Here is a 24,638-nt window from a genome sequence, read left to right on the forward strand (position 1 = left end):
AATTTTTTCTTTTAACTGTTCCATAAAGACATGTTGGCCCGACGAGGATAGGATAGGATAAGATGATTTAAAACCCTATTTTCTGGCATGGACAAAGTCTTTGTACACAGGCATTTTTTCTTCTTTTTTTAAATTCCATGTGAAATACTCAAAACAGGTATGGACAAGACACATGTGCAACTTACCTTCCTGACATAGGACACCAGCTCCCCGGAATAATATTGGGAAACACTGAGGAGATCTGGGCTGTTTGCCTGGTTGATACGAAGTAGAGGCAAGTCAAGGGCAGAAGCCAGCTGTAAGAGAGAGAGAGCGCGAGGGAATTATTATTTTAAAAGATAATAATTTGAAGCAGTTTGCCTTTCAGCAGTGCATGTTGAGAAGCTAATGTTTCAATGGCTAAATCTTTGATACTACCCTGATTTTTTTGTTGTTGTTGTTTATATGTTTCCATAGTGGGGAAGGGTTAGAACATCTGTCAGACTTAAAGGATAAGTTCACCTCTCTGAACATGTTACACATGTATTTAGGATGGAAAGCGAGAAATCCCCCTAGGGGTGGGACTTTAAAAAGGCACTCAATAGTAATACAATAGAGTAATAAAAAGTAAATTTATTAAGTAGATAATGATAAAATAGAAAACATGGAATGCAGATGACCTGAATAACTGGAAATGCATCATAACAAAAAGGTACACGACAATATAGGTTGATATCAACCTGTATTGTCATGTACCTTTGTTATGATGCTGTTTAGGTCACGTGCATTCCATGTTTTCTATTTTTATTTACTCTATTGCCTTACTATTGAGTGCCTTTAAAGTCCCACCCCTAGGGGATTTCACGCTATATATATATATCACATCTGGGAATAATAAACACCAATAATTTTTCACATATTTAGGGTGCAACAAGTAACATGTTCAGCACCCCCTCTCCCCTTAACCTGTGCAGGGGATCCGATCTCTGCACCAGCTGTCATATTTTCAAAATGACTCCACCTGCACAGCCGCGTCCTTCGTTCACTGGAATTTGTAAATGAGAAAACTACAAGTCCCATCTACACTGCGGTGGACAGACTTGTAGTTTTAAATGGGTCACGAGTGTGCTGATCAGCATGCTCTTAGTCCATTCACATGCCCTCCCTTCCACCTTACAAGCTGACGGTGTACAGAGATCCAAGCTGAAAGCTGAAATGGGGAGTATACAGGAGTCTAAAATTGCATCTGCGATCTTCTGATTGCAGGTGCAAAACTTTGCAGGGTCCCGTTTAAAAAAAAATAAAAAATAACGAACGGACATTTTTTTAATCTGCAAAAAAATGTGCATTTATTTATTTTTATTTTTTTGTAAAAGGTGAGAGATTTGAAGATGATGTTCCCTCACTCTCCAACAGAGGTTCCTCCCTACTCTATTCAAAACTGAAAAAAAGACTTTTGACATACATGAATTCACACGGACTTATTTGTGTCAGAAAAATGTAACAGGTACCATAATACCTGTACTTATAATTTACACTTCTCCCATATTCAAGGCAGCCTCTCAATGCCCCTGGGGTGCTATAGAGCAGTGGTCATCAACCCTGTCCTCAGGACCCACTAACAGGCCAGGTTTGCAAGATAACTGAAATACATCACAGGTGATATAATTTGTTGCTCAGTGATTGCTGTATTCTAGTCTGCATCCCCCCAAGGTAATACATAAAACCTGGCCTGTTAGTGGGCCCTGAGGACAGGGTTGATGACCACTGCTATAGAGAACCTTTTAAAGGCTTTTCCCTTTGGAGAACTTTGCTCTGACTTATGGGCCTGGCACAGTCCCCGTAGTTCACAACTTGGTGCAGCGCCTATGAAACTAGGACAGTGGTGCCATGTTTGGTCCTCAGATAGCTAAGATGGGGCTATGGGGAAAGTTGAAATGTGAATTTGGAGCTTTTAGGGAGGCATTCCACTGGGTCTGGGGGGGTTGCTGTAAACAAATGCGCACGTCCATGCACAGTGTGTCCGCATTAGCGTGCGCAATGGTGCATGGGCGTGCGAGTGCGCGGTGTGGGCCGACGGACCCCCCGTGACGTCAGACGTCGCCGTTTAGCGGCGTGCGCTGATGCCGGAAGGGTTGGGGGCTTAAATAGTGGTCTGTGTTAGACCACTGTTGAGCAGTTTTCAGGACTCCATTTGCCGGGTTGTGCTGTTGGACATATCTATACAGGTTAGTGTATTGCTGTTTTTGTACCCGATGACTAGGACCTCTAGTACCCTAGGTCTCCTGGTCTTATCTTACTTTATGCCTTTTTTCATATGTGCTTAAAGTGATTGCTCTATGTGTACCCCCACAGATGGCGATCAATGCCCAGGTTCATGTTAGTTTCCTGGCTAATGAATTACCATATTAATTATCATGATTACCTGGTGTGCTAACCTGCAATACACCTGTGGTGTCCATCTACAACAGCAACCTGTGCATACATGCTTACCAGTTCCTCCCTTTCGTGAGTGTAATAAATTATATATATATATATATATATATATATATATATATATATATATATATACATATATATATATATATATATATACACACATATATACATATATATATATATATATATATATATATATATATATATATATATATATATATATATATATATATAGTGATACCTGCCCTGCACACTATACATTTGTATCCCTTGGCTACTATGGTGTTGCCCTGTTCGATCTCCCTCTATGAACATGGGTGGTGTGCAGTGGATAATATAGCCCAAACGGTATGTTTGGCTTTTACTTTCACACTTGTTTCACTTATATCCTTTTTACCCTATTCTTTGTGGTGGTTTGTCCTTTTCCACAGACTCTATTTCTTTTTCCTTTTCTTCCCAATTTGGTAAAAAAAAATTTTTGGTAATTTTTTGCTTGCTTAGGACACCTTAGGATGCACATTCAAGCACTTCTTTTTTTATAGGCTCTTTCTATAGCCCCTATGCAAACAGTCTATTTTTCATCCCTTTTCACCTATATATCGCTCTTTAGGTGTGTATAGGTTAATGTCTCATCTCACTTTAACTCTCATATCATATATATCTGTTTAAATTTTAAGAGTCCTTTACAATCCCCCGCATCTGCCGTGGGAGGAAACCGATGGGTCCTGTGATCTACTGCTTCCTCCTTTGTGGGTGAGCTGATCCCCTCACTATTTAAATTACTGTAAATCTTCTGTTATGTCATTATATGATTCGCTGCTATTTGATTATTTGCAAATATTTTTATTTATTCTGTAGACTATCCTCCTGAAGAAGCGGTTCGCCGCGAAACCGGTAGAGCAAACGTTTCTATACCCCTCTTCAATAGAAACCTTACGGGGCTACCCGTCGGTAGTTTATTAAATTGTGGTGTATATGATTTTAGCAATATGAAAGTTTTGATAGATTTCATTTTTTTGCCCATATTAAATTACTTGTAATAATTTTCTATAACCAAGTCTTCTATGAATTATTTATTTAGTACCGCAATAGTCCCATCAAAAAACATTTTTGGGTAGGATATCAAGGGAGCAGCCTCAGCAACTGCCCCAATATCCTTAGAATTCCCAATTCTTGACAAATACCAGTAGTATTGGGTACCTTGTGTTGCCTGCTCTTTGAACAAATTGTGATATTGTGATGTTTTTACACTTTTGCTAGAACACATTCCCTTCAAAGCCCCACACTGGACACATTTATTTTTAGATATAGTGGGGGAATAATCACAAATGTTTATTTCAGATTAGGTAGATTAACCCTCAATTCCATTCTCAGCATCACCAAGACACAAATTTGGTGAATCTGTCATTGCCACAGCAAGATACAGAATAAAAAGCAACTTTCTGTCCCTCCGACCTCCTGTCACTAGGAGAAAAAAATAAAATAAGTGAGGGCTCTTCCTAGAGGGGACACATATCAAGAAAACCTGACAAAAATTCTATCCATTGTCCCAGCGTAAAATAATGTTTTAACTGGATCTGTACATTGAATACAGACACCATAACATATTAGATGTAAGGTTACTTGCCTTTAGGAAAGTGGCTCTGAGTTTGGTCACCATGAATGGACTGGCTCTTATACTTTCCTGCATAATAGATGTGAAACTAAAGCGAAAATAAAGCAATAAAAAAGTTAAACAACACAATATAAATATATACATGCTTGAAAAACATTTAGCTTAATCATTCCTGTTAGAACTAGTCGCCCTATAGAAAACAAAGCGAGCATGCATTGTTAAATTGGTAATGAGCATGCATGCTTGTTTGAGGATAGTTAGTCTCTAACCTAAAATGAGTCAGATAACCATATTTGTATGTTTAAAGCTGAAATTTAATCTTATACAGTGCCTTGAAAAAGTATTCATACCCCTTGACATTTTTCACAATTTTGTCATGTTACAAACAAAAATCTAAATGTATTTTATTGGGATTTTATGTGATAGACGAACAAAGTGGCACATAATTGTGAAGCGGAAGGAACATTATAAATGGTTTTCAAATTTTTTTACAAATAAATATGTGAAAAGTGTGGGGTGCATTTGTATTCAGCCCCCCTGAGTCTATACTTTGTAGAACCTCCTTTCACTGCAATTACAGCTGCAAGTCTTTTTGGGGATGTCTCTACCAGCTTTGCACATCTAGAGAGTGACATTTTTGCCCATTCTTCTTTGAAAAATAGCCCAATCTCAGATGTCAGATTGGATGGAGAGCATCTGAATACAGATTTTCAATTGGATTTAGGTCTGGACTTTGACTGGGCCATTCTAAAATATGCTTTGATCTAAACCATTCCATTGTAGCTCTGGCTGTATGTTTAGGGTTGTTGCCCTGCTAGAAGGTGAAACTCCGCCCCAGTCTTTTGCATTACAGGTTTTCTTCTAAGATTGCCCTGTATTTGGTTCCATCCATCTTCCCATCAACTCTGACCAGCTTCCCTGTCACTGCTGAAGAAAAGCATCTCCACAACATGATGCTGCCACCACCATGTTTCACAGTGGGGATGGTGTGTTCAGGGTGATGTGCAGTATTAGTTTTCCGCCACACATAGCGTTTTGCTTTTTGGCCAAAAAGTTACAATTTGGTCTATTCTGACCAGAGCACCTTCTTCCACATGTTTGCCGTGCCCCTCACATGGCTTCTCAAAAACTGAAAACAGAACATCTTATGGCTTTCTTTGAACAAAGGCTCTCTTCTTGCCAGGCTTCCATAAAGGGCAGATTTGTGGAGAGCACGACTAATAGTTGCTATTTGGACAGATTCTCCCACCTGAGCGGTGGACCTCTGCAACTCCTCCAGAGTTACCATGGACCTCTTGGCTGCTTCTCCGATTAATGCTCTCCTTGCCCGGCCTGTCAGTTTAAGTTGGCGCCCATGTCTTGGTAGGTTTGCAGTTGTGTCATACTCTTTTCATTTTCAGATGATGGATTGAACAGAGATCCGTGAGATTTTTTTAAACCTCACTCTGCTTTAAACTTCTCCCTGACCTGTCTGGTGTGTTCCTTGGCCTTCATGATGCGGTTTGTTCACTAAAGTTCTCTAACCAACCTCTGAGGGCTTCACAGAACAGTTGTATTTACTCTGAGATTAAATTTAACACAGGTGGACTCTAACTATTGATTAGGTGACTTCTGAAGGCAATTGGTTCCACTAGATTTTAGTTAAGGGTATTAGGTTGGAAATACACTATACAATTTTCTGTAGGTTTTTTTTTCCTTCAGATATAATATGAGGTCAAACCTTAAGAGTTTCAATTTGTATGCAATCAGGCAGGCCCTTGCACTACATGGTTTTGTAAGTCTAAAGGAAATTGGACAAAAAAAGTTGTATAGTGTGTATGGGGTCTTAAGAGTAAAAGGAGGCAGAACACAAATGCGCACCACACTTTTCAGATATTTGTAAAACATTTTGAAAACAATTTAGCATTGTCCTTCCACTTTATAATTATGTACCACTTTGTGTTGGTCTATCACATTAACCTCCCTGGGGGTATTCCCGAGACTGGCTCAGGGAGGAACTTCAGAACCAAAAGCGGTATCCCCGAACCAGACTTGGGATTGCATCGCAGGATGAGTGTGCTTACCTTATCCCCTAGATCCAGCGATGTCCCCCCGCTGTTTGAGCGGCTCGTCTTCCGCTCCATGTATCACGAGTCGAGCTCTGTTCCCTGCAAGTGTTGCGACGAGCGGTCACGGAGAACGGCGTCAATTTAAAAAAGTTAAAACACACACATTACATACAGTATAATGTAATCTTACAGATTACATTGCTGTATGAAATTATTTCACATCCCTTTTCTCCCCAGTGGTCTGTCCAGTGCCCTGCATGCAGTTTTATATTATAAAAACTGTTCTTTCTGCCTGGAAATGGGAGATTGTGCATAGCAACCAAAACTGTCCCTTTACATCAAAATAGGTTTTAGACCAGCTAGAAAACAGCGATAATAAATTGGAATCACTCGCAGAATTGAGTGATAGCGATTTGTGGGAGATCCGTCATCAAATACTGAAAAGTAATGACAGTGACAATTCTGCAACTGAGCAAATTTCGGTGTTTTTGATTTGAATACATTATTGAATAATTTTTATTATTATTATATTATTTGGTATAGTTATTTATTATACTTTGATTTATGATTTTGTTTTTCAAATTTTATCATACCCGGAATGTCTATTAGACTCTGGTTTGGACAGATTTAAGGAAGTTATTCCTAAAAATTACAGACCTACAATATAGAAATGGCAAATTTCCATGCAAAATAATTGTACAGCTTTAAGCATCAAAAATCTGAAATAATCGTACCGCCAGGGAGGTTAAAAATCCCAATAAAATACATTCAAATTTTTGGTTGTACCGTGACAAAAATACGGAAAAATTCAAGGGGTATGAATACATTTTCAAAGCATAGTATTTTTCCTTCTGGCTCCTTTTTCCATCTCATTTACAAGCAAATAAATCATGTCTTCATTATATACCTAATTTTAGAGACTGCAATGTCATCACTAGCTCTCAGTATTTCTTTATAAAAAAAAAAAAAGAAAAAAAGAAGAAGTGAAAGCCAATGAATGAAAGGAGTGGACCAGGGACAGTAAAGCTGGGGAGATAAAGTGCTGGATGATGCTGCACACCCTCCAGCCAGGCTCCATCTAAATTTTTGCAGCTTCTACTGCACACCGAACAGTGAAACAGAGTAAGAAATTTCAGTACACGAGAGGAGTCTGCACAATTGTGCAAGACTGAAGGGAAGGCTGGAATTCAGCTTTAAGAGAGCACTCACCTGTCAATCAGCTGCCAGGCAAAGGACAGGTCACCCACAATCTGCATGGTTATGAGCACCTCCTCTTTGATATTAATGGTGCGAATCATCTGATGCAGAAACTTCCTGGTGTCAGCCAGGAACTGGCAAATCTGAAGGTTACTCTCCAGCTGGTGAAACTCCTGAACCTACAGAAAGAGATAATATGAAGAACGATATAAGAAAGTTACCGCTAAACTTGGAAAGGGCAGTAGTGTGGGCTAGTGATATACTATATTAGAAGCGCCAACATCCCTGAAAAGAACATATATATATACAGAAACAATTTAATGGGATTTTTGGTCGTGCCTTAGATAAATGGTATCATTTATCTTCGGCACCGACAAAAAATACATTACAAAAATTCTTCCTGTATGTATGTTACCTCAACTTATTTAATATCCAATTTGGCGTTATTTGCAGCTTCCTTTTCTTTTATTGCGAGCTGCAGCACTATAAATCTTTCACAACTAATTTAAAGACTCCAATAATTGAGGGAAGAAGAGTGGTGGTGTTCCCTGCCCATTGCCTACAGTGGCTAGTTTGTGTCTGGTTTGCGTTTGGTACTGGAAATCATTAATGCTACAGGACTAAAAGTTATTGGAACGTTACACACTGTACTTCTGCCTGGTGTTCTTTTTAAGAAAGTAAAACAGATAATAGCTAAAATAGAAATTAAGGTCAGGGAACAAAGAATTCATACTAGTTTGTGTGTGTGTGTGTGTGTGTGTGTTGGTAAAGTGTTAGCAAACCAAATATGTACACCTCATTAGAGTAGATGCAAAGGCTTTTGAAAACCAATCCCATTTTAGATAGACCTGCTACTTACCAAATCAATTTAACCCAAAAACACCTGATCAATATTCACCCGTATATATAGGCTATCTTTGCACAGGTGTTTGTGTTTACAAACGTTGTTATTTATTAAAGTTAAAGAAAAAAAAAAATAGTCACAGGACAATATTGATCATAAAATTGACATCAATGCATATAATCAATAATAGAAATCTAGAATATTTTCAAAGCATACAGAAAAATAGGTATGAAAAAGGTATATCTAAAAGGTATTCTTCAGTTAAAATATAACCACCATGAATGGCATTTAGTCCTGCATTACCAACATACGTCTCCGGGCTTTTCAAGCTCCCCATCTACGTTTAGATAGGTGCATTTTATCTTGTAGGGTATAAAAAATCCTCTCCATTATCATATTCATATCCACCCTGTCTCGGATGGAGGGTAGGGGCACTATGGGGGTCTTCCAGTAGAGAGCCTGGAAGTTGACAACCCCTAAAAGCATAGCCCAGATGTTCCCGGGAACATCACCTGGAATCTGAAAGGACTGTAATACCATCTGATCAATGCTCTATAGGCCGTTTCCCTAACTGCCAGAGACTTAGGCCGCGTACACACGGGCGGATTGTCCGCCCAACTAAGTTCGTCAGACAATCCGACAGACAGTCCGTTCAACTTTTGAATGAACGGACTTGACCACACACGATGAACAGACAGTCCGCTGAAAACGTGCACGATGACGTGTACAGCACGTACGACGGGACTAGAAAAACGACGTCCTATACACTGCAATGCAACCTTCGGCCGTGTAAACCCTTTCTAAGCATGCGCCATACTTAGTTCGTCCAACTTGCCTACACACGAGCGGACTGTCCGCTGAAACCAAGTTTGGACGGACAAAACCAAGTTTCAGCGGACAAAATTACGGAAATTCCGAAAGACAAAGTCCGTCGGACTGTCCGCTGAAAAGGTCCGCTGAAGCCCACACACGAGCGGATTGTCCGCTGAAACGCGGTTCAGCGGACTAAGTTGGACAGACAATCCGCCCGTGTGTACGCGGCCTTAGTGGCCCTATGTAGGTTTTGTGGCATTGGAACCACAATCGCCCAGAGTGAAATTTTCATTATAATCAGCCTCCCATTTACCTTGATATGGAAGTTTATCCAAAAAATATGAAGCAAACGCCGTTTTATAGAGCGTCAAAATGAGGCCTTTGCCTCTGGGAGAGTCATGGCAGATCTTTTCAAAGGATGTGGGGGGGATGGGGCAGGATGGGGCGAGACTATGATGGTAGATATAAAAGTGTCTTATTGGTATAAAATGATAGTGTTGGGATGTTGAGCACGAAGGAGATCCAATGTAGCGAACGTATCTCCAAGCTGAAGCGCAGCTAAGGTGACCAGGGATTTGGATTTCCACCATGCAAAACTGTCGGGGTGATTAAATGCCAAGGCAAATAATGGTTCTCCTAGAAAGGACTATCCTGGGGGTGCAGGTGAAATTAGTCCAAGTTTACCTTTATATCGGTGCCAGAGAGTGAGCGATTGGAAAACTAAGGAGTTAAAGGGGAGTAAGCTTGTGTGTGGAGTTGGAAGGTGACCATAGTAAGTACGAAAGGCAGTAAGGTCTAACGGAGGTGGATTCAAATTTGACCCAGAGTAATCTCGAATCCAGGATGTTCCAATGAGCTGCGAAAAACAGGCAGCTAAGAAGTAAAAGCAGAGATTAGGCAGACCCAAGCCACCGGAGGATTGAGATTTGTACAGGATGTGTTTGTAGAACTTGGGTTGTCCGTTTTGCCAGATAAATCTATGGATATCCTGCTGTAGTTTGTCAATAAAAGGTTTAGGGGTACTGATAGGGTGGGATCTGAATAGGTATAAGAGTTTCGGTAGAAGGGCCATTTTGACTGCTGTGACTCTCCCCAGGAATGATATATTATATGTGCTCCAATTTTTACGCAGACTCCGGAGTCGGAACACACATGGTGGATATTTAGCTGCAAAAATGGATGAGAATTGTGGGGTGATGTAGATGCCAAGATACAGGATTTTGTCATTTGACCCTTCCCATTCCAGTGATCCTCGGAGCGTCTCACACTGAGCAGAGGGTAAATGAATGGGAAGTGCTGTGGATTTCGATATATTTACTGTAAGTCCAGAGATGGAGGCAAATTTGTTCAATACATTGAATAGGTTGGGGAGGGAGATTTGGGGTTGGGTCAAAAAGAGCATGACATCGTCTGCATACATATAGAGTTTAAAATGGGAAGATTCCTCGCACAGGTGTTTTGGCACGGTGTGAATGGCAGGGGCAGTAATCTGCTGTTTTTGACACTTGTGAGTGGCTGGTTGCTGAGGCCACACACTTTAATGACAGGTTTCCGTCCAGCTGTGATCACTGCGGTAACCAATGGCTGTGCGAACAACTTCAAATAGCCGTGGTCACTGGGAACCTGTCATTAAAGCGCATGGACTCGGTGACCATAGCTAGCCACTGAAAGGTGTGAGAAACAGCAGGCGGTATCAGCAGATTCCTGCCGCTGCCATCCGTACCGCACCAGAACACTTGTGCGAATGTTGCTTTAGAAGCTCTAGGTTTAAATACCGGGTACTTTCACCCCTTACCTGCCTAGGCCATTTCTCAGATTTCAGTGCCGTCACACTTTCAATGACAATTGTACCCAAACTAAATTTTTATAAATTTCGTTAACACAACTAGAGCTTTCTTTTGGTGGTATTTAAAGCAGAGTTCCACACAAAAATTCTGATTTTTTTTTTTTTTTGTTTGTTTCGGTTATAAAATTTTGCAAATAAATAATTGTTCTTCATAAATTTAGCCCAAATGTATTCTGCTATATTTCGTTGGTGAAAATAATCCAAATCAGTTCACATTAGCCTGTAGGGAAGTTATATAGCCCACAAACTATGGAATATATCTGTAAATTGATCACACCTGATGTCGCCTTTTTTCAGTAACTAATGAAGGTGAATAAATGAGTGGGTGGCAAAAGTGCTGGCAGTAAAAAACATCCCAAGGCCGCCCCCCTCCCACTCCTTCAGAGAATCTGCAAAAAGGAATAGCTGGAACGCAAACCTCTTCCAAAGCCTGTATGAGCTGCACAGTCTTCCGTCCTGCTGCTGTAGAATCATCATAGCTCAGGGACTGGATTTGTTTGGAGATCTCACGAAACCAGGCCTGCAGATTCTCTGCAGAAAAAAAAAAAAAAAAAGAAGGACAGAAGGTCAGTGTCTGATAGAGATATAGAGATATATATATATATATATATAATCTCTATATCTCTATCTATCTATCTATCTATCTATCGATAGATATATATATTAAACCGCTGTATGGTCTTGGCCACCATGCTACAGTTCAGTTTCAGGGTCTTGGCAATCTTCTTATAGCCTAGGCCATCTTTATGTAGAGCAACAATTCTTTTTTTCAGATCCTCAGAGTTTTTTTTTGCCATGAGGGGTCATGTTGAACTTCCAGTGACCAGTATGAGAGAGTGAGAGCGATAACACCAAATTTAACACACCTTCTCTCCATTCACACCTAAGACCTTGTAACACCGGGGAAGGAAAAGGGCTGATTGGGCCCAATTTGTACATTTTCACTTAGGGGTGTACTCACTTTTGTTGCCAGCGGTTTAGACATTAATGGCTGTGTGTTGAGTTATTTTGAGGGGACAGAAAATTGACACTGTTATGTTAAGGAATCTAATGTACATAATGATAATCAGAAAATGTCTATTTGCTTATGTGTATACATGTTCCTATGCTCCTTACTTATTATGTAATATACAGATTGACTCTTAAAGATGGCATCCACCCCCTACATCCCACGCGTTAGAAGAATGCATTTGAGATAACAGAACCAGCTTCAACCAAACTTCAAGCCTCAAGTTTCTTAATTTCTCTTGTATTGTAACCAATAAGATGTACCTATTAGACTGACATAGCAATGACGTATATTTCTGTATAAAATATTAACACCGCCCATGAATAAATCAGAATTTAGAAGAATTTATACTTTTTAATTAGAAATAGCAGCAGATAACCAAGAACTAATTTGTAGTTCTTATCTATTTCAGTTATACAAGCTGTACACTCACTACTTTACATTGTAGCAAAGTGTCATTTCTTCAGTGTTGTCACATGAAAAGATGTAATAAAATATTTACAAAAATGCGAGGGGTGTACTCACTTTTGTGAGATACTGCAATACCACTTGTTGGAAGTGGGGAAAAAAGTGCTTTGGATGGGGCAATATGGTACAAACGTCCCCTAAACATGCAGAAATGTCCTTTATAGCCTTCCGGACTATTTCACTCATGTGATGTTACAAGAGTGGCAACAGTGTCTTACCATTCTTCTCCACTCTGGTAAGAGGCTTCACCCCGGAAAATACATCAGCCAGTTCCATCATACGTTCTGAACCTTCCTTCCTATAGTTCTCCCACTTGGACTGTTTCTCAGATAACATCTGCTTAAACATCTGTAGGGAGAGAAATAAATAATACAGAAAAAAACGCTTCCATTATAGAACTATAGCTTGAATAATGTTTTGGTAAATACCTGAAAAAAAAAAAAAAGAAAATCGTGCCTGTGTCCAAATGTATATGGACCTAACTGTATTGCTTTTTATCTGTTGAATCCCTAAATTACGTTGACTTCAACTGAATTTGAATTATTAAAAACTATTTCTGGGCTTGCACACTAATAGAAAATGTCCACAAGCTTCCATTTTTAGGGCCTATACACATAGGCGATTCGTTTTGCTGGTTGGTAGAGAATCTTCACCCCAGGCACACACCAAATGTGGTTAGCTGCGGCGAGAAGCTGCATGGCCAGATTTGTATTGTACTCTGTAAATCAAAGGCCGGTGCCACCGCTGTTCACACATAACCGCTCATCTGAATACAGTGATTGAAGCCTCATGCAAACCCTCTGCAGCCAACACTACAAATGTGTATGAGACTATAGCACAGAGTGCTGCTGTGTCCAGGGGCTGCATTGAGCTGCATCCAATTGTAGCAACCTGTCCGTCCTCATGCGTTCATCTGTATGAGGCCTTATGGTGCTATACACCAGACTCTGTAAAATCACGTGTATCCCAGCTCCTCAAATCAAAGCTGGAAAGCTTACAGACAGATTACGACAGTCCACACCGTCTGGACATGAGCCAGTAGCAATGGGCTGTAAGATTGACCCAGGTTTTCCAATACCATTCCATCTATCTTCTAACTGAAACAATCCTATCTCTAAAAAACCTACACACAAAATGGTCAAATCAGATCTTAACCACTGGGCACTTAAACCCCCTTCCTAACCAGACCAATTTTCAGCTTTCGGGGGTTCTCACATTTTGAATGACAAATTACTCAGTCATGCAACACTGTACCCATATGATTTTTTTGTTCTTTTTTTCACGCAAATAGAGCTTTCTTTTGTTGGTATTTAATCACCGCTGTTTTTAATTTTTTGCGCTATGAATAAAAAAAAAGATGGAAAATTTGGTAAAAAAAAATAAAATCTTTGTTTCCTGTTAAAATTTATTGGCAAGTATGTATTAGCAGAGTATTGCACAGTATGGGCACAGAACAGCGCTGTGGGCACTACAGATTCAGCCCACAGTGCTGCTAAAAATTATCTCTCCCCTCTCCCCGTACAGATGGGTACAGAGAGGGAGGGAGGAACCGGCTTCATGACATTATGCCGGTTTGTTTACAAGTGATCGCTCCTTCATTTGACGGAGCAATCACGTGGTAAACGGCCGATACAAGCAGCCATTTACCACGATCCGTGATGCGCCGGGTCTTCCGGACCCGGTGGTCATGGATGTTTGCGGGACGTCCACCCAGAATAAGCCGACCACGCTGTAGCTGTCTTTCGGCTATGGCCCAGTCAGCAAGTGGTTAAAGAGTAACTCTCACATTCTGTTTTGGCTATGGAACAGGAAGTGAAGTGAATTCTCCCCAATGGGGCACAGATGGAAAAAATAAACCGTATAAAGGGTTATAACCATCCCTTACTCTATCCAAAATGAAAAAAGGTTTTGCCTATAGTTCTACATTAATTCAATGTAATGCAGCAGTGAACTTTTCATGGTTAACAATAAACCCAAAGAATGGACAGTGTTACCTCCTTCAAGATGAATTCAAACTGAGCCGTGTCAAGCAGGAGTTGGAACAAGACCTTGGAGTTGTACTTTGACTCAGCCAAGACCTGGTCTTTGACCTGACGAAGACGCTTGTTGTTTGGGTCATAGGCTAAAATAGAAACATTTATCTAATCAAAAAGGAGGTAGACACAAGGGGCACTTCTGCCCAACAAAATGATCTTACAATACATGTTTCAAAGCAGATATAGGAGACCTGCCCTTGAAATGCTAGCTGCCTGGCTGTCTCTGGTTTCACTGCGAAGTTACTCTTCTGGAACGAACGTGCAGCAAAGTCTGCGTACTTGTTCTATTTCTTTATCATACATCACAGGACACAGAGCAGCTATAGTAATTACTATCTGGGTTATACACCACCTATAGGTGAATGGACACTGGCACATCCAAAAGAAATGACACCCCCCCCCCTCTATATAACCCCTCCTATACAGGAAGTACCTCAGTTTTTTTCACCAGTGTCTGTAAGGTGGTGGTCACTGATGTGATACATGTGCTCTTGGAGCATACTTGGAGGTCTGTACAGTTCTATTAAGAATCATGGACTTCAATCGGATCCATTCGAAAAAGCTGTCAACCAAAATGGATGGTACCTGGGCCTGATTGGAAGGAGAGAAGATTCCTTGAGGTTTGCCTGTAATGCAGCCTTACGGCGCTGGACCCTGTGTAATGGAACCCTGTGCAGTGTTTGTTCTGAACAAGGTGCTTTCCTGCAGGGTGCTATACAGGTCCAGGGGATCCCAGATTAAGGGGGGACCCATTCTTTGAATGTCTCTTATGACAAGGCTCGCCGTGATGGATGAAGATTGGAATCCTGTTATGTTCAGAGTCCTGCAGCAGGAATGGCAAGTCTGCATTTGTTTGCAGTTTTTATTTTTATTTTCAAAAAAAAAAAAAAAAAAAAAAGAGAAAAAAGTTCTGACCTTCTGTTTTCCTGGTGGCCATTGGGACCAGTGTGCTGTTTAATCAAGCCATGTACTCTTAATCATATGTGCTGCTGTTTCTCCTCCAGCCACTAGAGGGTGCAGGCTCGCTTAGTATGGCCTACTTTTATATAGGCAGGAAGGGGGCGGCCATGCCTTGTGGTAAGTGGTTCAGTATAGAGGTCGACCGATATGGGTTTTTCTCTGGCCGATGCCGATATTTAGAAATCATGGCGGCCGATAGCCGATATATGATGCCGATTTTTTTGGGCCGATTTTATTTTATTTATTCATTTTTTTTCCTTTTTTATTTATTTATTTATTTTTTTAATCCCCCTTGATCTAACACACCTTTCCCACTGGGGCGTTTTTCAGGCGCTTTTGGGCTAAAAATAGCGCCTGTAAAGTGCCTGCAAAATGGCTCCTCTGCAGTCTGTGTGAAAGACAGAGTGCTTTCACACTGAGGCGATGCTCTGGCAGGATCTTAAAAAAAAAAAAAAGTCCTCCAAGCAGCACGTTTGGAGTGGTGTATACCGCTCCTCCACCACTCCTGCCCATTGATATGAATGGGCACCACTGCCGAAGCGCATGCAATGCGTTTTGGCAGCAGTGCTTCATGGGCGCATTTAACCTCTTCCTTGGCCGCTAGCTGGGTTATATGTGCCCCACTAGCAGCCAAATAGCACCGCTAAAATGATGGTAAAGAGCCGCTAAAACTTGCGTTTTACCATCAAAGCCTGCCCGCTCCAGTGTGAAAGCAGTCTTCATAAGTGATACAGAAAATTTCTTACATTTAAACATTTATTAAACAAAACAAACCTCCAAATCAGTTTACTTGTATGTATGATTTAGATTTAAAAAAAAAAAAAAAAAAAAAAAAAAAAACTATATATTAAATAAAAACAGGTAGTCAAAACTTTTGGACAAAAAATAAAATAAAAAATGGGCTAACTTTACTGTTTTTATTTGATTTTTATTTTTTAAATAGTGTATTTTTTTCCCAAAAAAATGCATTTGAAAGACCTCTGTGCAAATGTCGTGCGACATAAAATATTGCAACAACCGCTATTTTATTCCCTAGGATCTCTGCTAAAAAAAATATATATAATTTTTGGGGGGGGTCTAAGTGATTTTCTGGCAGAAAATACAGGATTTTTACTTGTAAGCAACAAGTGTCAGAAAAGATTTAGTCTTTAAATGGTTAAACTGAGAACTTCTACACAGAGATGACTTCATTCATTCAGAAGTGTAAACATTGTATCTTTCTGTTCTTTTCTTGGCAGCCTGCCCAGAGAGGAGGAAAGACGTTTCTATGACAACTCAGGCAACTTACACTGACTTCTATTACAGAAGTAATTTCAAAGTCCCACTGTAGTTCTAAATCGGCTTTTTATCAGCACAATCGGCTTATCAGCACAATCGGCCGATGCCGATTATTTAAAAAACGGCAAATATCGGCCGATATATCGGTCGACCTCTAGTTCAGTAGGCCTTTGGAGACATAGCAGCAGCCCATGGATACTAACAAAGTGTGAGTACTGTAGAAGACAAGGCATGATTAAATGCTGCATATTTACTGAGTATGGGGGGGGGGGGGTGGGGCACTGTACAACTGTAAGTTGATACACACCTGGATGGTTAGCAGTTCCCTTTAAAGTGTTGTTGACTGCTCTGTAGAGGCAGGTAGAGCCTTGTTGCTTAAATATACATGTTTGAAAAAACATGAGCATGGGTGCATTTTAAGGAGTTGTATCTCCAGTATAGTGCATATGTGCTTGGCTAAATCCTGCAGGACTAGTATGGGACCAACTGCAGTTAAGCAGGTGCTTGCTTGCAAACTAGCTGAAAACGCATGGTTGCTGAACACGTTTTTACATATTCGCATAAATATACATGGTTATACATGATTGCATAAAGATACATGTTTGGACATGTTTGTATAAATAGACATGGTTATTCATGGTCACATAAAGAGAAGCGATTGCATAAAAATACAGGTTTACTTAAATATACATGGTTATACACGATTGCATAAGGATACATGGTTGTATAAAGATGCATGCTTATACATGTTTGCTTAAATATTCATGGTTATACATGATCGCATAAGGATACATGCTTGCATAAAGATGCATGTTTATACATGTCTGCATAGATATGTGTTGCGTAATGTTGCATAAACAAATGATTGCTTATTGCGAAAATGCTCGCTTCCATGGGCACATGTTGCACGAATGCGTGTGTACAGCGCATGCGTTCATATTTTGCCTAGACGCATAGTTGCACAAGCACATTCTTCCACAAACCCATCTTGGAGTACATCACAGGGCACCTAGGCCCCTCCCCTCTTTTGGGAATTGCTTGCTACAAAAACTGAGGTACATTCTGTATAGGAGGGGTTATATAGAGGGGGGACTTGCTGTCTTTTTGGTGTGCCAGTGTCCATTCACCTATAGGTGGCGTATAACCCAGATAGTAATTACTATAGCTGCTCTGTGTCCCATAATGTACTCAAAGAAAAGGATTTTACAGGTAAGCTGTAGGAAAAAATCCTATTTTTCAAAGCAATGAGACCAGAGAATAGGCAGTGCAGCCAGGTACTTAGCATTTTCAGAAGGAGCTTATGTATTTCATAGCAGTTAAGTACGACTTATTTCACTACAACAAAAGTTTAAATTGTAAGCCTTTTATGCAGAGCGTGCATTTATTTGTAAGGTTTCAAAAATCTGACCTCTATTTTTTATTTTGTTCACTACACTGGAGTATGTTGGTGCTACACAAAAAAAAAAAAGAATAAAACAAAGTCTTCTGCATTGATTAAAATACTGCCAGGCCTGAGTACTAACACAAGTAGCAAGAAGCCCACAAAAAGGTGTCCTTTAATAGCAATCTGAAACACTTACCTGAATCTGCAGTGTGAAGCATCAGCCACCGGATGGCGACGTTGCAGTCACGCAGGCAGTTTAGTAGCTTGGGGATGTTATCCAGGACAAATTCCTCTCTCAGGAAACCCTCCTTCAGGAACTGCTGGACCTGTGGGTGCAGGCGCTCTACGATAGCTGCGTAGCGACATGCCTGATGAAAACAATGAAAAGAGCGACATTAGAACTAAAAAGGCAAAACTTTCTTTCCTCTATTATGGATAGAGTACAGGAGGTTATAACCCTGTCTTTTTTTTGTGATCCGTTGTGGAGATTTCCCTTCACTTCCTGTCCCAAAGCCAAACAGGAAGTGAGGGAAACCCTGGTTGTCACCAGGATCACCGGAACTAGTGTCCCCATTGGAAGATTTCCCCTAGAATACTGTTCTGGGAATAGCCCATAATTTGGGATTTTCTTTTGTTTTCATTCTCGGTGATGATGGTAAAACAGAACCAAAAGACCTGACAAAGTACCGGTAACCACTCCCCCCTGCCCACTCGTTACCCTCCCTCTTATTCTTTCTCCCTACCAGTTTTCCCCCTCCTATTTTTTTTTTTTACCCCCCTTTGATTTGTTGGCGAATCATGACTTCGGTTATACTTGGCGATATTGGATGAATTGCATCGGTGTCTAAACCAATCTGTAGAATGATAGCAATCTCCTAGAATAATTGTTTGCCTTTTCTGACGTATACAATGATTTACTGGACACCAGTTATTGCAGTATTTTTACTCTCTACCTCTCTTTAAAATTGAATAGAAGATTCAAGAAGAATAAAACCTGACAGGTCTTCTAATCCCTCACTTGTTTTAAGCTTTTATTTGCTTTTTTGTTTCTTTCTTTACTAAATTTGGAAAAAAATAAATAAATATGCTCTCAAATATATTTTTATTGCCCATTTTAAGAGGAGAAGCTGGAAGTTATCTTTTCTTTCCTCATGCCAAATAACCAGCCTGCATTTACTTCCATGATCAGCTGCCATTGGATACAGCCGATCACATGGTAAAGGGCCACTGTGATTGGCCCCTTACCTTGATCTGTGATTAGCTGACTTTGAAGAACTGATTGATCACACAGCATGCTGCAGGAGGAGCAGGGGCAGCGGGAGCACGTCTATGGACACCCTCCTGGCAAAGTAAGCCCCCGCTGTAGCCGTCTTTCGGTTATAGCGTGGGCGTGAAGTGGTTAAGTGCACTATGTGAAACTTATCTCCTGCGTCATTCATCTGCTGTCAGCAAGAGTCACTTCTGACACATTTTCCTGACACCAAGAAAAAAAAAAAATGGGGACGGGGAGGGATCTGATTGACAGCCTGAGCTCTGTTCCTTTGTGCTGCGTGACCTCACTGAGCTCTACAGAGTTTAACTTCAGCTCTCCACCCCCTTTTTTCTGAACTCTCAGACAAGCTTGATAATTCATCACTTTGTACGGCTGTAGAGGAGAGAACGCTACAGATATACAACTTATGTAGGAGGATTTGTTTCATCTCTGTGTATCACCTGAGGCCAGTCACTTCTCTGAGTATATGTAAGGGTTTATATCCACTTTAAAAATGTTTTTGAATGGACAAAAGCATACATGCTCAAAAAAAAAAAAACTGAAAAAAATTAAATGAAGAAAAATAAAGCATTTGACCCTTTTAAACTGAACAGGCTCTGAAATTAAGAGCTTTAAGTCTAGCTCACAGAAAGGTATAGACACATTTGAACCTTGAAAACCCCTCCTGCAGTCCTACCTGCTCTTTGATATTCGGCAGATCCAAGGTGTAGTTCAGAGCAGTCTTTGCAGCCTTGTACGGCTCCCATGCCTCCATTAGATTTATGGTGATCCCCATATAAATACTGATGACCTGTGCAAAAGACATGTTAGAAGCGTTGAAAATGGGAAACGCAGATTTAAAGTGGAGCTGAAATTGGACTGAAACTGAAAATTTGACCAAAAGTTCCTCACATTCTCCCAAACATTGAGGATCATTAAAAAACAAAACAAAAAAAACCTTTCAGATTAGGCGGCAGTCCATTCAGACCTGCAGCCCTCCTGCTGTATTTATTGCCCAGCTGATTAAATTGAAAATACTAACAAAAACATACAAAGCCATTCACAACTCTGCCCCAGCTACATCACCAATCTTGTCTCCAAATATCACCCAAACCATCTTCTCAACTCCTCTTAAGACCTCCTGCTCTCAAGCGCTCGTCTCCTCCTCCCATGCTCATCTCTAGGACTTCTCCAGAGCCTCTCCTATCCTCTGGAACCAGTGGCGTAACTAGAACCTTCAGGGCCCCGATGCAAGAAACCATGATGGTCCCCTCTGAACCCAAGCCAGGGCCCTTCCCTCCGAGTCCGGCGGTGGTACTCCAGGGCATGGTCACAAGTATGACCTTTGTGAGCCCTGTAGTTCCACCACTGGCATCAGTAGTTTTTTTTTTTATTATTTTTAGGTGCCCCATTGGGGGACTGTCCCTAGGCAGGATGGGGTCCCCGTCCCCAGAAGAGATGAGCTCCTTTTCTCCAGGGCAGATGAAGTTACTGCCACCAGGTGAGAAGGGGTCCCTGTCCCCACGTGAGAAGGGGCCCCTGTCCCCAGGGGGAGATGGAGGGGGTATGTAATGGTGTGTGGGGGATGGGGTCCTCTCATTTACCATGACCAAGCTGCATGCCGCGCACTCATCCATGTTGGCCTGGGCTCCATCCAGTGTGCTGGACGGGTGATCAGCATATCTCCCAGAAAGACCTTTCATCATCTGTGTATGATGGGGGAGGAGGGGGGCTGGTAGACAAGCCTGCAGTGTCCTCTGGGGGGCTCTCATAGGGCTGCACTGCATCTGGGTGCTTAAAGTTTGTTTACCCGAGAGAGGTATGCAGTGCAGTGTGGACCAGACTCGGGGGGGGCGGGACTCTGGCTGGGGAGAACAGACATCGGACTGAGCAGCAATGCATGGAACAGGAGAGGGGTACTCTGAGGAGCCGGCCGAGGACACAGGTCATGCGGGCAATGCACAACTAAAGAGAAGCCAGTGCGATAGTCGAGCATGGAGCTCTGCTAGTCACCCTCCACCCACCCGTGTGCATGGTGCACTGGTACCCCTAGCTGCCTAGCCGGCCATATGTAGAGGGGGCTGCATGGGCCCCCTGCAGCACAGGGCCCAGTTGTGGTCGCGACTGCTGCACCCCCTATAGTTACGCCCCTGTCTGGAACTCTCTACCTCAGGCTGCCTTTAGGCATCTTCAGGGAAGCCCATCACGCCTCCAACTAACTGGACTTCTATCACTTTCATTAGCTCATGCCCCCCAAGTTATAACCTTTTGTACCACTTAGCCCACCCCCTATTAAATTGTAAGATCTTAAAGCGGGAGTCCACTCAAAATAAAAATATTAAAAGCCAACTGCTGACTTTTAATAAATGGACACTTACATGTCCAGGGTGCCCGCGATGTTGGCAGCCGAAGCCGATCAATTGCTTGGCTCTCGGCTGCTGCTGCCGCCGCCATCCTTGGTGAGGGAATTAGAAAGTGAAGCTGTGCATCCCAACTGGTCCCCGCTGTCTCCTGGGACCTGTGTGTGTCCCAGCAGACAGCGCGGGGGATGGGAAGAGGCGTAGTCTACCGTGGGAGTCTATGCCCGGAAGTGGGTGCAGATACCTGTATTATACAGGTATCTGCACCCCTCCCCCCCGAAAGGTGGCAAATTTGACACCGGAGGGGAGGGAGGATTCTGAAAATCGGAAGTTCAATTTTTGTGTGCTTTAAGGGCCTTCTTAAAGCGGTGTTCCACCCAAAAGTTGAACTTCTGCTTTAAAAAAGGGAAGGTAATCCCCTGACATGCCATTTTTTTTGGGGGGGGGGGGGGGGTTGGAAACCCTATTTTTAGCGGGTTCCAGCTCCCACTTTCTTCCAGCACCGCTGTGCCCCGGGAGGAAGATCACCTCTCTCCCCTCCCTCTCGGCAATTATCTGGGACATGACACAGGTCCCAGATTGCCTGGCCAGTCACAGTGCGGCCCGCGCATGCGTGCCTGTCTGTGAAACCAGCCCACAGTGCCAATTCCGGTGCCGCAGAGAGGAGGGGGGAGATGAGCGGAGCTTCGTTCCCCCACATCACTGGAGTCTGGGACAGGTAGGCGTCTGATTATTAAAAGCTAGAAGCTGCAGTATTTGCTGACTTAATTTATTTTTTAATTGGAACACAGCTTTAACCCGCTTGTATTTTATTGTATTGGAACTGTACTGTCTGCCCACATGTTGTAAAGTGCTGCGCAAACTGTTGGCACTATATAAATCCTGTATAATATTAGCATCATCATCATTAATAATAAGAATTTATAACCTTTCCCTTTTGAGCCTGCTAAAGGATTATCAATCTGCATTTGGTCAAACTAAGGCCGCGTACACACGCGCGGACTGTTCGCCCAACTTTGTCCGTCCAACAGTTTCGGCAAACAGTCCGCTCAAACTTAGCATGGACGGACATGGCCACACACGACGGACGAACAGTTTGCTGAAACCGTGCGCGATGACGTGAACGGCACGTACGACGGGACGAAAAATACGACGTCCTATACACTGCATTATAGCTTTCGGCGTGAAAATCCTTTCTGAGCATGCGCGCAACTTTGTTTGACGAACAAGCCTACACACGAGCGGACTGTTCGCTCAAACAAGGTTTCAGCGGACAGTTTTTCGGAATTTCCGAAAAACCTTGTCCGTCCAACTGTCCGCTGAAACTGTCCGCTGAAAGCCCACACACGAGCGGACTGTCCGCCCAAACACTGTTCAGCGGACAAAGTTGGGCGAACAGTCCGCCCGTGTGTACGCGGCCTAAGAATTGGATCAGAGTTCCAAACTTTAAAGTTGAACTCTAGTGTTACCTTCAGTCTAACACAGTAGTAAAGGCTCCTCTATTGCAGTGTTTCTCAACTCCAGTCCTCAAGGTGTCCCAACAGGTCATGTTTTCAGGATTTCCATCAGATGAAATGGATGTGGTAATTACTAAGGCAGTGAAACTGATCAAATCACCTGTGCAAACTAATGGAAATCCTGAAAACATGACCCGTTGGGGCGCCTTGAGGACTGGAGTTGAGAAACACTGCTCTATTGTATTGAAATAGCTTACTCCGATTTCACTGCACACTGAGCTCCTCACAGCGTGCATTAAAAGCTACAGAAGAACAGAAAGAACCTGCCTCATTTCCTGGATGGAGGTTGTCCAGCATCATCTAGCTCTCAAGAAAAAAAAAAACACTACAGAGTATTCAGATATAGTGATGGACGAACTTCCGACGGGACGTTTCGCGAACGCGAAACGCGAACGGACACAAACGTTCGCGAAAACGACCGTTCGCCGCGGGCTCCATTGACTTCAATGGGAGGCGAATTTCGCAAACCTTTAGGTCGAATTTGCGGCCACGGGGTAATTATTAGGGGGTAGCACGTAGTCCCACCACCTGGACAATAGCATAATACATGTATGAGGTGAATTTGGGATCGATAACTACAAGCATTTTTTTTTTATTTGGGAAATTGTTCTGACAATTCAGGACTATGGAGCTAATGAAGGCAATGGAGGAGAGGGAAGGTCAGGGACCAGGGTAGGCAAACAAGAGGGTGCAGGAGATACAGAGCACTGACAGCAGCACCGTAATACAGAGCACTGACATCAGCACCGTGACATACAGCGCTGACAGCAGCTCCGTGACATACAGCGCTGACAGCAGCTCCGTGACATACAGCGCTGACAGCAGCTCCGTGACATACAGCGCTGACAGCAGCTCCGTGACATACAGCGCTGACAGCAGCTCCGTGACATACAGCGCTGACAGCAGCACCGTGACATACAGCGCTGACAGCAGCTCCGTGACATACAGCGCTGACAGCAGCTCCGTGACATACAGCGCTGACAGCAGCTCCGTGACATACAGCGCTGACAGCAGCTCCGTGACATACAGCGCTGACAGCAGCTCCGTGACATACAGCGCTGACAGCAGCACCGTGACATACAGCGCTGACAGCAGCTCCGTGACATACAGCGCTGACAGCAGCTCCGTGACATACAGCGCTGACAGCAGCTCCGTGACATACAGCGCTGACAGCAGCTCCGTGACATACAGCGCTGACAGCAGCTCCGTGACATACAGCGCTGACAGCAGCTCCGTGACATACAGCGCTGACAGCAGCTCCGTGACATACAGCGCTGACAGCAGCTCCGTGACATACAGCGCTGACAGCAGCTCCGTGACATACAGCGCTGACAGCAGCTCCGTGACATACAGCGCTGACAGCAGCTCCGTGACATACAGCGCTGACAGCAGCTCCGTGACATACAGCACTGACAGCAGCTCCGTGACATACAGCGCTGACAGCAGCTCCGTGACATACAGCGCTGACAGCAGCACCGTGACATACAGCGCTGACAGCAGCTCCGTGACATACAGCGCTGACAGCAGCTCCGTGACATACAGCGCTGACAGCAGCTCCGTGACATACAGCGCTGACAGCAGCTCCGTGACATA

General features: G+C 42.6%; 1 protein-coding gene across 1 annotated transcript in view; it reads right to left on the reverse strand.

Moving 5' to 3' along the window:
- Positions 1-24,638, reverse strand: part of WASHC5 (WASH complex subunit 5) — a 98,948-nt gene that overhangs the window by 37,696 nt on the left and 36,614 nt on the right. Inside the window, exons 8-15 of the mRNA XM_077493325.1 lie at positions 19,866-19,979; positions 18,113-18,284; positions 14,253-14,380; positions 12,477-12,606; positions 11,200-11,312; positions 7,291-7,457; positions 4,046-4,121; positions 186-296 (exon numbers count right to left, since the gene is read on the reverse strand). Of these exons, the coding sequence (XP_077349451.1) occupies positions 186-296; positions 4,046-4,121; positions 7,291-7,457; positions 11,200-11,312; positions 12,477-12,606; positions 14,253-14,380; positions 18,113-18,284; positions 19,866-19,979 (1,011 nt within the window). The remainder of the gene's footprint in view (positions 1-185; positions 297-4,045; positions 4,122-7,290; positions 7,458-11,199; positions 11,313-12,476; positions 12,607-14,252; positions 14,381-18,112; positions 18,285-19,865; positions 19,980-24,638) is intronic.

This window comes from Lithobates pipiens, unplaced genomic scaffold (assembly GCF_037356315.1).
Source record: "Lithobates pipiens isolate NorthernLeopardFrog02 unplaced genomic scaffold, aLitPip1_a1.2 Scaffold_19, whole genome shotgun sequence".
NCBI classification, from domain to species: domain Eukaryota; kingdom Metazoa; phylum Chordata; class Amphibia; order Anura; family Ranidae; genus Lithobates; species Lithobates pipiens.